We start from the raw sequence: 14,726 nt of genomic DNA on the forward strand, positions 1-14,726 counted from the left end.
TGATATAATGATTGACAATCCTGACTTCTTAGATGAAGACTACGTTTCATCTTAAAGGGGGAGTTGTGTCACGAATGTCAAACATTAAATCATGTTTATGTTGTATGTCGTGATGGTGGCGTTTTGTGTTTGTCTTACGGCGATAGATAGGCAATGTTGTTTTTGGCGATAGATAATTGTTAAATATAGAGTGGCAAGATGTTTCTTTTAGTCAGCACTAGGGAAGCGGACTTTGATAGAACCCGATCCGAACGTTCATGTGATCAAATGTGGATGTCCGATCTTGTAGGTACCACAGTAAGCCATTGAATAATATTGCATCATGGGAGTTTGTGATCTATTCTGGAGGACGTCGGTTCGCCGTTGTTGGCAGTATACCATTTTTTACGTGTCTACTAATCACGCGTTTGCAAGTAACGTTAGAACAATACACTGTGTATTGTCATACAAATTAATGTATTGTGATCTACGGAATGTGCATCATAAAGATAATTCTATTGGCCAATTCCGGCCTACTGCAGTTAACGAGTGGGGAAACTCGCCAGTGAATGACATTCCCGATTTTGGTTCTGAACTGGATGTGCCTTCTAATTTATGTTACTGGCTACGGAGGTGTACTGCGGTGCAAGGGAATCCACCCGGACCACTCTCCTTCTACAAGTTACGAATATTGGACAGATAAACTCTGTAATTGATTGGTATCGTGCTCGACTGAGTGTGCAGCGTGTATTCTACGACTACAGTGCTTCTGACTGCGTTTTGTAATTACCGTCGTCGCCACCGTTAGCAGAGACTCGCTGGAAAATACACCGTTATCACGCAAAGACCCGTTTTCATCTAGTTTGAAGAAACTGTATGTAGGTAGGGCTGTGTCCGATCGCCAGTATATTATTTGCGTCCGTTGTTTGTTATGTATGTTTGTCTCTTAGTTTTATGCATGCATGCAAGATTCTATGTTAGACAATTATTTACATTATCGATTTAGGCATTTCCTCGTAATAGTATAACGTAATCCACTACCCTTTTCCCGTGTGGAAATATTACAATATTATTACTGAATTATATTTCTAGTGTTATATTTTTTGTGTAACAAAACAACGTGTACCCCACTACCCCTTGTAACGGGTCAGGCATTTCCTGCCCATCTTTTAGGTGTGTGGAATAAAGTACGTTGTTTAAACCTTACTCGTGTAGCGTGTACTTGTTGTTTATGTCGCATATAAATTATATAACTGTCCTAAGTTTCGAATTATTAAAGGACCCAGTTCACAGGGGTGTTATGGGTGTCATTTGTTTGGGACAATTTGAAACCTTAGCTCAACCCAACTAGCACCCTGTGACAGTGGGAGACAAATAATGGAACTGTTGGAGTAAGGTTTATTGCTGCAAAGTCTCGTGTAGCGCCACTAAGGAATTTGCCAATACCTTGTCTAGAACTGCAAGCAGCCGTCATTGCATCTAGACTGAAGAAATGTCAGTGAAGTTTGATCAAGTTATATTCCTGTCTTGATAGTGTTATCGCCTTGTGCTGGATTCGAAGTCAGTCAAGGCAATACAAGTCATTTGTGGCCAACAGAGTTTCTGAGATTCAAAGTCAAACCGATCCATCAGATTGGCGGCACATACCAGGAGAATTCAATATACCAGACAAAATATCCAGAGGCATTAACGTCAACAGTCTTGCAGGTGACAGGAAGAATGGACCAGCTTGTTTTACTGTTGCCAGAAGCAGAGTGGTCAAAGTCTGTTCCTAAAGCAGAAGTCAGTGAAATTTACAGAGAAAAGTAAAGAATGAAAACTGTGCTAATGGTTAAAGAATCAGAGGGTATTGATTACAAGAAATTCTCTAAATGGAGAAAGTTGATCCAAGTGACAGCATATATATTAGGATTCATTACAAACTTGAAAGCCAAGAATGTAATTAAAGGTGGTCCGCTATCTACAGAAGAGTTAGCGGTGGCAGAAAGTTACTGGATCTTTGAAGCACAAAAATCACTTCATGAGAGAATAAAAGAAGAGTTCAAGTCACTAAGCATCTTTGAGAAGGATAAGATTATTCATGTCGGAGGAAGAGCTTGTAACGGAAAGCTATCATATGAAAGTAGGCATCCAGTTCTGTTGCCCAATGACCACTACATATCATATTTGATAACCCGGCATGTACATGAGCAAGGGCATTATGGGGTAGCAACAACTGCTGCCAAAGTGAGAAGTGAATATTGGGTTGTAGGCGTGACAAGATTGGCAAAGACTATCAAATACAGATGCGTGACTTGCAGAATCCTCAAGCGACATGGCTGATCTCCCAGTTGAAAGAATGGCTCCATTTCGCCACCTTTCTATTTCACTGCATGGGATTACTTCAGCCCATATATTGTTAAAATTGTAAGTAAAAATAAGTAGTTTGCCAATAGAGTGTCAATTACATACTGTGGTGACTAAAATAAAAGTCCCCTTTCACATGTTTGAGAAAGTTTGCCAGTTACCATACGACAGTGTTTGGTTACAATTGTGTTCTTTGTTAAAGTTTTCTATTTTAAAACAAAATAGCATTTATTGTTAATATTTATGTTAATTTTTCACCAATCACAATGTATAAATATATTACTTTGTGTCAATAACCATAAAACCACCATTTCCTCAATAGACAGGTTAATTTGTATTGATAAGTTTGCAAAATGGATAAATTTAATACATGGCCATATGTAGGCTTTTCCGTTAATATCTAAAATGTTTGGGTGTCTTTAATTCTATTAGTTGTATCATTTAACATAAATTCAGACTAATTGTGTTGTGGATGAGTGTGTTATTGTACGTGATTATATGTGCACACAATAATATTGAATTTCTAGTACTATAACTTGCTACTTTTCCCAGTGTTCTCAAAAAATGTTCATTGGGCACAAATGTTTGCAAAGTTAGTACTAGTATGTTCATGATTCAAAAATCAGCAATTCAATGACTTGCATGTTTAGGTTACTATATAGCTGCAACCAGCAATGTTCTCCTGGCAATAGTCTGCTGGGCTATTAATAAACTCACGGACAATATGTTGGCCACATCTCTTGTTCAATAACTTTAATATTCTAGCCTTACCTTTATTAGTTTTCGTTACCTTAGTGTATATGAGTTCACATGGCCATAATATGGTCAAATATTTTAATATCTCCTATCAAATACTTCCTATATCTTGGCATGCATATCTGTGCCTGCAATAGTATTTGAGCTAATTGATTTATGCATATTTAATGAGGTCACATAATCTATTAATTGTTCATCAAGATAATCACTCATTCAAGCCTATACATGTATCTACTTTGGCTTCACATATACTAGTAGTTACATGCTTCATAATGACAATCGTAAATACGGGCGTAGTCATGGATTCTAGGTCATCGAAGTAAAATATCAAAAATATCAGTTTTATAAATCGTCCCCTAGACCATAAAATATCTATTTTACCTACTTTAGGGTATTTTGGGTGACAACAAAATTGTTTTGAATTAATGCGGGCAATAGTTTAGGAAATGTGACCTATTTCTGAATGTTACATACACATGAATTGTCCAAAGTTCCCAACCCTCTGTCAGAACACTAAATGCTGCATTAATCCCTTTGTTATAATATTGTCAATTAGGTATATAAAGGGTCTAACAAATTATGTTATATTATGTTTAAATTCAGCGGTTTAGAAAGATCATTAACACATTTCCAAAATTCCCATATTATGTTACATTATATAACACCTTACCTTACGGTGCGTTTTGTTATTTTTCCATTGGACAAACACTTATTTAAAAACAGAGATATACGTTTGTGGATTTCACAGTATTTGTTTTCATAATAATGATAATAACTTTATTACACTACCAAACCATCCTTGGGTTCAGTATGGTAAATAAAAGACAAATACATAAGGTAAAACAATGCATTACAGTAATAAGCTAAAATAAAGATAATAAAATAGCTAAAAGACTATAATGAATACAAATAAGATAGATAAAACTAGAATAAAGTTTAAATAAGTTAAATGAAGTGTATAGTAAACAAAAGACAAATCTAATACAAAGCAATAAAACAATGCAGTACAGTAATGGACTCGAATAAATATAATAAAATCTAGTTGACTGACTATACAAGTAACAACAGTAATAAGATAAAAATAAGATTAAAATAAAGCTAACTGAACCCCCCTTAATTCATATGTGAACTGATTATTTATTTATTCAATACTAAATATATATTCATTTTGTAGTGAAGTAAGTAAAAATAGCACTCATTTTCATACTAATGTAATCGTAAACAATGTGCATACCCATTCCGTATGTAATAATTAGTACGTATTTATTTCATAGTGCAATCGTTTCAAAGTACTATTTATTTCATAATAGAGTAATCGTTACAAGGTACGTATTAATGTCATAATGAAATATACGTATTCATTATATGATAGTGCAATCATTACAACGTTCGTATGCATTATAATGGTGTAATCCTAACTAGATACGTATTTATTTCATAGTGTAATCCTAACTAGATACGTATTTATTTCATAGTGTAATCCTAACTAGATACGTATTTATTTCATAGTGTAATCGTTACGAGATACGTATTAATTGCATAATGCTGTAATACTTACAATGTACACATTCGTTTCATAACAAGCTATATAATTGCTGACTCTTCGGGATGACATAATAGTAACTTCAGACGAGGTCTCGGATTTGCTTTCCACTTTTTTTTCAATCCATAGGTGGAGTCTGCCAATTTTAGTGTATTACTATCGTTTCAGTCATTCTTTGAACGATTATGTTTAACTAAATATTGCTACACTACAGCAAGTTATTATCAACATTGTGACATTCACAGAGCAGTAAACAGGGATTCCCGAGTCCACCTGTTATTCTCGAAAAAATAGTTGAGCTGTATTTAGAATGAATATCTTTTCGCTGACATAGCGAAAAGGGTTGGTGTAACAGCCCGAGGGCAGACAACAAATCGTGATATTGCCCGAATAACCATGTGTTATTTATTTTATTACATTGAACATACATCCATCATGCACAATCACATTTGCCATACATCACTCACACCCGCTCTCCCACAAAATAACAACACTTATATTTGAAGTATGCAATATTTTATCTATTATAACAAGTTTCACATTACTCAATAACATACAGATAATGTTTGCTGAAAAAAACCTGCGAAATACACTCAGTAAATGTTATTTTCAGACAGAGAAAAATTTTCAAACGCAAATTTTTTGATCACTCTCCGGGTAAAAATGTCAGAGTGCTGTGGAAGTACCTCACCTTCTATTCACACAGCTTTAGATAGTTTTCGGTTATAGTATCAGCGTGGAACGCGTAAAAATGGTTGTCTAAAAAATGCGGAACCGGAACTGGTACGTGAAATTAAAAATATTTGGGCGTGCCTTTCTGGCCAAAGTTCGAAAAGCATTTTGTATTTCTTATGTAACACTCCTCTCATCGGGGCCTGTTTGCCAACGAGAGTCGATGCCACAATTTAAATCCTTGGGGCAGGGTCCGTGGTGTCGATTAGTCAGTATACAACGAACATTTCGACTTGTTAAAAACCAAAAGTCCAATTGCTTTGGTATTACATATATCGGTACTACATGTGGACCTCTCTCAGATTTGTTCATTTCGTGATGATATCTTCAATTCTCTAATTTTGGTGAATGTTTTTGGTAAAAAGTGATATTTTCGACTTGTTAAAAACCGCAAATCCGATTGCTTCGATATTACATATATAGGTACTACATGTGAACCTCTCTAGTTTTGGTGAATATTTTTGTAATTTTTGGTAAAAAGTGATATTTTCGACTTGTTAAAAACCAAAAGTCCAATTGCTTTGATATTACATATATCGGTACTACATGTGGACCTCTCTCAGATTTGTTCATTTCGTGATGATATCTCTAATTTTGGTGAATGTTTTTGGTAAAAAGTGATATTTTCGACTTGTTAAAAACCGCAAATCCGATTGCTTCGATATTACATATATAGGTACTATATGTGAACCTCTCTAGTTTTGGTGAATATTTTTGTAATTTTTGGTAAAAAGTGATATTTTCGACTTGTTAAAAACCAAAAGTCCAATTGCTTTGATATTACATATATCGGTACTACATGTGGACCTCTCTCAGATTTGTTCATTTCGTGATGATATCTCTAATTTTGGTGAATGTTTTTGGTAAAAAGTGATATTTTCGACTTGTTAAAAACTGCAAATCCGATTGCTTCGATATTACATATATAGGTACTACATGTGAACTTCTCTCAGATTTTTTCATTGCGGGATGATATTTTCAATTCTCTAGTTTTGGTGAATGTTTTTGTCATTTTTGGTAAAAAGTTATATTTTTGACTTGATTGCTTCGATACTATACATATTGTTCATTTTCTAATGATATCTTCTGTTCTTTTATTGAAATGTGCATTGCTAACAGCGGAGCTATCTCAGCAGATAGGCTGCTTGTTTGAATGTGTATTGTGCTTTATTATTTCAGTGTGCCCTTATAAAAGTTCCATCTTGTCTTCCCGACTTCTTCAGTGATCATTTTGAAATCATATTATTGACCGCCAAACCACGTCTACCACACAGGTTAGTCTCCGTCTGTCTGGATTGTATCTTGGACATCTCTGGACTAATTTTCTTCAAATTTCAGAAATACATTGAACCTTATCCTATGCGCGATTTCATGCATGGATCAATCTGACTAGTGGCCATTTTGTGCACAAAAATGCATGTCTGAAACGAAGTATGAAACAGGGACTTGTGGGTTAGTCTGTGTCCGGGTCTGGATCTTGGACATCCCTGGACTGATTGTTTTCAAAATTAGCTCATATATATTACCTTATCTGCAACATATGCACATGCAATGATTTCATGATTGGATCAATGATGGCTAACTGGTAGCCATCTTGTTTTGGACAATGAAGTATCTTAGATATGCTTTGTCAGTTTTTTTATTCAAATTGTGTACAAAAAATATACTTGTTAAAATACTTATCCATGGCAGCTATCTTTTTTTTCAATAAAGTAGTATCTTGGATATGCACCAGCTTTGTCAGTTTTCGTTCAAGTTTTGTTAATTATACATATTAGGATACATGTCCATGACATTTTTTTGCAATTTTGCAATCAGATGAATGAATGAATGAAGTTTATTTCACTATAAACATATACACACGGAAGATCGAAAGTTAGCTGACTGGCGGACATAGTTTTTGTGTCTTTGGAGTCATTTTTCAGCACTGTTTGCTTCAAAAGCAAACATGATAATACACATGTAGGCATAAAGTGTTTTAGAGATTTAATATCACTGATGACAGTAACAAAATATTTTTGAATACTAATCCGGACATGTGTAAAGTAATCTTAGTTTTGTATTCTTTGATGAATTTAGAAGTAAAATACAATACAATAAAGTAAAGTAAAGTAAAAACAAACAAAATACAGCTACGTTGCAGCAATGACGGGTTTTGAGCCCAGCGTGGCTTATTAGGTACGTTCCAAATTTAACATTATTAACAAGACTATATAATAATGACGTTTTATGACTTTCAAGCAGCACTTGATTTTGTACAATGCCCTCAAAAGCACTTGTACAATATTGCTTTATATAATACAGTTGTGCATATTATTTGCATTTCTTGTCAAATACTTATCATTATTACACTGGTGGCATTGTCCCATCTACAACAGTCCTGGGTTCTTTCCCATGATGCTTTGCAGAATGGGGAGGGAGCATTCTAAAGTCTGCTCCTCCAAAATGGCTTATTGCCTTGGTATACAATTTGGGGAAACGTACCATGTCAGTAGGTCTTTAAAAACAATTTCAGGAATAGTGGATTACTCAATGCAAAACAAAATTTCTAAAAAAGTCTAGGGGCTAGGTCATGTGACATGTGGCTGAACTGAAGAGTATGCACCAGATCTCCTCAACCTGCACCAACATAGCAAATATCAACCTGATTGGTCCAACTGTGTTCACAAAAAGCTTGACGAAAAAAGGCATAATAATAATTACTAGATGGGATCGACCCAATTAGGCTTGAAATCCTATTGAATTCACATTTGTGAGAAAAAATCGTGACTCCAGCCACCCCAGATGTTGAATGGTTCGCCCCTAACTTTGCCGATTGCAACATGGCTATTTTGTCTCATTATCTCTAGAGGGCGCCATTTGCTTTTCTTTTGCATTTGTCTAAAATGTATATGGAGAGCATAGCGATTCGACAAACCAATGGCGGGGAGAAGGAAATTTAAACAACTTCCACGTGGGGGAGCGGGCAACAGATTTGCCTGTTTTGCGGGAGGGGAAATTGGAACTTGGAACCGATAGGAACAGGGGTAATGGGGTGAGTAACATGTAACCAGGAGTTGATGGGAGGACAATTTTTTTTTTTATGCCATTGTAAGAGCAGCTAGAACCCTCCCTTCCAATTTTTGATAGAGGTCCAAAATATTTATAACGAGTTTACATAATGATAACAAATAACTAGTCATGGTTTTGACAAATTGTATCGTTAGCTGCACCTGATAATATGACTGTGTGACAGAGTGTCTTTTTGTGTGTGTTCATACTCCAAGGAATTGTGTATTACTGGAATTTATTCGCGTACATGTATATTTTGCATTGTGGCAAAGTCGTCTGTTTCTACAGTATCCATTAAGTGACCGGACACACCATGCTTACATATACACACCTAGAGAGATCCAAATCAAGCTGAAACTCTTTGTGAGTCAAAATGCAAGAAATAGCGTCTATTTAAAAAATATTTTCCCAGAACATGCCCCAGACGCCCTAGTAAAGACGCGCCTTCGGCGCGAGGTATGGTGAGCAGATCTCGCACCCGTCCCTCCCCCATGCAAAATGTCTCGCCGCCGTCCCTGTAATCACTCACGTACACGGGCTGAAGAAGAATTCTTTTGAATTTGTGTACGCGATGTATTGTTAGTGCCTTTAACTTGTAGATTTGAACAAATCAATAACATGATTCTAGCTATTTATTTTATGTAGTACATTTAATGGTTTATTCAGCACCGGCTAATTACAAGATTGAATGGTTTAAATGCCATCACCAAATAATGCCTCTCGAACTCCCAATCACCAATTGATAATATGTGAAAAAATTAATTGTCACTATCGCGACTTGCTTTTTAGCTCTTTTCAGTGTGGACAACTGAAATTAAAAAAAAGACAATTATAGTTAAATAACAATAATTCAACTCGTATTCCCTGAAAATAATGATATTATCGATAGAGTCACCTACCCACAAAAGATAGCAGCATGTGTTTTGATACATAAAACACTGATAGTATCCTACCTTCCAGGTATCACCCAGCTATTTCCAAAATCAGTGGATTTAAAAGTGCGTTCTCCGTCAGATTTCACAAAGTCGTTGTGTGAATCACCGTCGGCATTTCCAAGCATACCACATACAGTGCCATGTAAGGTGTCTTCAAGCCCAATTGATACAGCATGGTCATGTTTATTCCATGTCAATGATATTATAGGATTAAACAACGACACATATACATCATCGCCATCCCGTATAACAGATCCCTCATTGTCGCCGATTGGGTGTTCGTTGGTAGTCATGCGATTACCTTCCACCTATAAAAATTATAATATTAGCGTTGAGCTCTAAAACTAATACAAAATTTTAAAAAGATTAAGAAAATGTGATATAAAAAAATTTGAATCAGTATCAATAATGAAAAAATTCTGCATTGGAATTAATATTGGTTACACTTATAGCAACGCATCGTTTAGCAGGGGTGAATAATGTACTTATGTGGGTATCTATGTATTCATTATACATCATGAGACATTAAATCCAACACAAACAATGATAACATTACAGAAGGTAAAGGAATCGTAAGTCTTCAAACATTTATTATTGTCATACGACTTACCAAAACAGAGTTATCTTCATTTATACGAATGATTTGTTTTCCGTGTTTTTTTATCGTGAAAGCTACCATTCTGGTTGGTGGTTCATAAGGATTGTCTGGGTCTTTTCCTCGAAAGTCAGCATCGATTTGAAAAGATGGGTTGTCAGTTCCACATTCCTTTGTTAGCACATAAGAACAGTACCCATGAAAGTTGAATTTATGGCCATCAAATGAAGTCAAATGCGGATCTCCGTGACCTCCTGCATCTGAAATTAGAATTGATCGTTTTCAGTCCTCAATACAATATATGGTTTACTTGCGGTTTAATAACGTCATCTGACGACGGTCAGTACTGCTTAAATCGGTGGAATTATTAGTCAGTCAGGAATTTATTTTCTTGATCATATACAAATTGTGACTGGAATACTTGTATTTTGAGAAGAGTTCAAGAAATACTTACGTACATATTAGTAATGAATGAAATACTCACAGTTTCCTACGTTTTCAGCAACCAAATCATTGGTTATTGGGTCTTGATACCTGATAGTGAAGTTAGTTTCGTTTGTTCCAGGAAGTTGAATTTGATCCGACAACACTTCTGTTTGAGATGCAGGTATGGTAGCAACTCCCTCAGCCAATATAATACTGGGATTGTTAGTAGTAATTATCTCATAAGGTACATTTAAGTCATTTTCTAAAATTTGTCTTTTACCACGAGATTCCCAACGACAGATGAATTTGATTCTGACAATAACATGGGAATAATAGCGTGGGAGGTGTTGGAACCACCATCGAAGCCAAACAGGTTCTACGTAAAATCGCCAGTCTGAAATCATTTAAAATTATATCTTACAATCATATTCCATATGTGTTGTAATCACAAACCGTGGTAAATGACGGTCAAGCGAGTTCCCATGGCAGCTTAATAGCGCTTGTTGGACGTATTTAACTTAGTTACGATTGACCCCAGGGTTCATTCGATTGATTGTGATGCTGGAGATTTGGCTTATCCCGTAATGGGTTGACTACGCCTATCCAATAAATCTAACCTATGACGATTCAAGCTCAGATACGTACACTATAATTGAACTTTTAAAAAATGTTGCCACAAGTTAGCGCTAGCGCGTCTCTGTGTTTTGTTACAAAATCAACACCTAGGAATTATATTCATAATGTTATATATATCGAATATCAAAATCAATTATATTCGATCTAAAAGGTTATATAAACAATTGACCACAATTAGTGTTTTAACGTACCCGCTCACAAATTAATAGATGTCGGACAATCTGCATAATATATTTAAAACTCAATTCAAAACAAATGTCAAAACGAAAACAATACATCGTTAAGTTCCAAACAACTGTAACTAACACTTAATCTTGATTATGCGTGCTCGTCATTTACCATGGTGGAATAACAAAATAAATGCGATTAGAAAATAGAACAACATATCCTACCAATTAGATTAAGTTGTAAGAAAACTGTTGAAAACAGTTTTGCGTGTTGTTGTGTTAATGTTCGTTTGCGTGTAATTAATTGTCCACAAAACACTTGTTTTGGTGCGTTTGTTTACCGAGCAGTAGTTACAGATAACCCAAATCCCCAATCGAAACTATAGACAATTCACTAGAACAGAACAATATACTACAATACTACAGCATGATTACCTCAAGGCATACAGCTAATGAGCGATAGCATATGGCAATGAAATTGCCAGTTTGTGTTATAAATCATCTAAAATTAATATTGGTCTGTGCAGTTAGATAAATTCTTCAATATAACTTGTCTCTGGTAATACAAACGCACCTTGAAAACCTGAAATGCTTCTGGATACCTCCTGAGTTTCATGCTGTACAAGTTCTGTCGACGGCTTTGCCTACAATGTTCAAAGAAACTTCAAATTATGACAGAATATTTTCAAAACATTTTCATTATTCCACATAAAAAACTACATTTGGTCACAGATTAGACGGTGATTAGATTAGTTTCATAAAACACGTGTCTATATTCATGGTTTTATATGAAGAGCAAAATGGTGTGATATGTTAAACAAATGCACAATGGAAAAATTAAATCACTTAAATGTTATATAGCTGTATATATACGTATGTCATACTCACGTTGATTGCAACTGTAGTAATACAGGCCTGTAAAAATACAGTAAGTAAAATGGCCGAGCGACACATCTTTCTGACAGCACTGCGATGACAGACACATCAGCTAATATGTGCAGTTTGGTTTCTGGTATGTTCTCAGTCCAATATATTTGCTTACATTAAACATATTTGCATATTAAGTTAACATGAATCTATTTTTGCGCACATATTTCTGCGCATGTCGGGTGGCAACATTGAATACAGTAATTTTGTATTTTCCGGCAATCAGTTTAGCAATTACAAACATTTACAAATATTCTCCATATCATTATCAACAGTATTCCATGGATATTAATGAATCTAATTGTTTAATATTAATAATCTTTATTAATTTTAGCTCTGATCATGTCTTATACTTACAGCGCAATGTTCTTAGGAGGTAGTATTTATTCTCAAAACTTCCGCTCCGCTTAATTGCATGCAACGGAGAATCAAGAAAACGTGAAACAAAATTGTAAATTCATGTTTTCCAATTCATTCCATTTCCGTTTAGCAAATATTAAAAAAAATATTCTCTTCTGCGTGGTGCACCTCCTTATGAATAGTTACCAAATGACCATGCAACATTTCGTGTTTATTTGGTTAATAAATAAACTACTTTTTTATTTTCATTTGTTTTACTATTACTCTCACTTGTATTAACCTTTTTTTATTATAGATACGATTATATCATCCGACACACATGTGCTTACTGGCGTGCTTACTGGGCAGCGTGAACAAAATATAATTCCAAAGGCAATTAAAACAACATATTCCAAATACAGCTGCAAGCAGCGATCGTTGATTTGATATATTATTTTTATTTTGTTTTTATTGATAAACACAGGCATAACATGGATGTATTTTGTTTGTTTTGTTTAAAGTATTACATAGGTTGGCAGAGGCTTCTAGACTGGTCGCTATCAGCTAGGTGTCAATATATCTTCCTATACTCTTTGTAAATGTCATCTGTGCAGTTTTAATTGACGTATCAGTTCTGGTGATACATTCACTGCTAAGTAAATAAATATACGTTTTAGTAGTCAACAAAATATGGAAATATGAGGTTTTGAACTGAACTGCATTGTAACTGAAAATGTTTCCTCATAGTCACAGGTGCCACATATTTAAATGTGTCCTTAATAATTTAAATCACTTTAAATAAGGTCATGTGACACCAGTTCTCATCTGTATGGGTTATAAGCATTGTATAGCAAAACTTGCATTTGGCTAATTGTACCAATATTTTGGTGCTGTTTACTCCCATGGAACTTATTAATGAAAATCACCGGTAAATGCACTCATACCATAACATGCTTTGCTGAATATGATAGGTTAACAGTTGTTCAATTAAGTCACAATTAGTGTATAAACAAAGCCTTAGTGCAATTGTCAAGAAAATAACTATTGTGATTGTGACAATAATCAGCTTTTCACCCTCAATATGCCCCTTTACTGTTTTACTTCACTGGCATGTTGTAATGTGTTCTAATTACAAAGATAGAAGGTCGCATATTGTCAACACTAGTTGCTGGACAGGATTTTCAGTGCTGCCCACTGACTTACAACATCATTGTTTACTAGTATTTTTGTTGAAACTTTAATGAGATAAAGAAGGAACACATCTCATATGCACACATGTGTACCAATCGAACATTTGTAATTTGAGTTGTTTTGTTTTGTTCGTTATTGTTTAGTTTGTTCGTTCATTTTTAGTTCTATCATTCTTGGGTTGCTCTGCAATCAATATTTACACAATTGATGGTGCAATCTTGGGATATGATTTGTTTGCTTCTAATGTTAATGTTTTCTGTTTTGTTCAGTATTTGATGCTATTTTTCTAGGTTTCAGTCTTAAACAACTTTAAAATAAAATGGATATCACTTCCTATTCTAAATTAGTTACTGGCTGCCTTTGTAATCAACTCCTACGCATTGATTTAGCTTGTTTATACTTTTATAATGCTTTACGTTGCACATATTGTTTAAGCTCTAGCTATCCTAGAATGATAACAATTAAAAATATACAATGAAGTCTTCACATTGTCGACACATTTCAAGGTATTTATGTGACATTATACAAAAATTCATGAAGAAAAGGAACAAAATTTAAATCTAGTACAAATGTTAATATACAATATTCGTTCTTTATCCAGGTGAAAAATCATGGTTTAAAAAAAGTAAACAACAAAATCATGGACAGACAGCAACAATAGATAATCAAACCATAGAGCAGCACAGACTAGTGTTGGTGTAACCCGACCATCAACCTTTTCCCAATAATAAAGGCGTTCTAATATTATTAAATTAATTACTTGTATAATTATATTATCTTGGTAGAAGTACCAAATGCAGTGTTATTCATACAAGTTACAACCCAAAGTCAATTTTAAGGCCCCAAAATGCATGTATGTCTGTGATGTGAAGATAGATATGAAGAGAAACCCAGGTGAACAACATAATGCTTCCAAAAGACAGAACTCTACAAATAAAGGAGAATGCAATTTATATATAAATAAATTGAAAAATGCTATAATCTCTTACATATGTAGAGATCATCAAAATGCATTATACTGTTTGCCTGGCCTTCTCCTGCCAATTTTAACTTCCCATCTATTTCAGATCTTTTGAACAACACTGTATTGTAGCACAATATAT

The 14,726-nt window shown here is 34.7% G+C and overlaps 1 protein-coding gene across 1 annotated transcript; it reads left to right on the plus strand.

Annotated features, from left to right (window-relative positions):
• Nucleotides 1-1,791: 1,791 nt before the first annotated feature.
• On the plus strand, nucleotides 1,792-2,301 carry LOC102802016 (uncharacterized). The gene has a single exon (XM_006816829.1). It carries the CDS (start codon nucleotides 1,792-1,794, stop codon nucleotides 2,299-2,301), a length of 510 nt encoding a protein of 169 aa, XP_006816892.1.
• The last annotated feature ends 12,425 nt before the right edge of the window (nucleotides 2,302-14,726 follow it).

This window comes from Saccoglossus kowalevskii, chromosome 8 (assembly GCF_978046115.1).
Source record: "Saccoglossus kowalevskii chromosome 8, keSacKowa6.1, whole genome shotgun sequence".
Classification (NCBI taxonomy): domain Eukaryota; kingdom Metazoa; phylum Hemichordata; class Enteropneusta; family Harrimaniidae; genus Saccoglossus; species Saccoglossus kowalevskii.

What these genes read in the sequence shown, in the direction of transcription:
- LOC102802016 (XM_006816829.1), top strand. Translation starts at nt 1,792, where the DNA reads ATGAAAACTGTGCTAATGGTTAAAGAATCAGAGGGTATTGATTACAAG.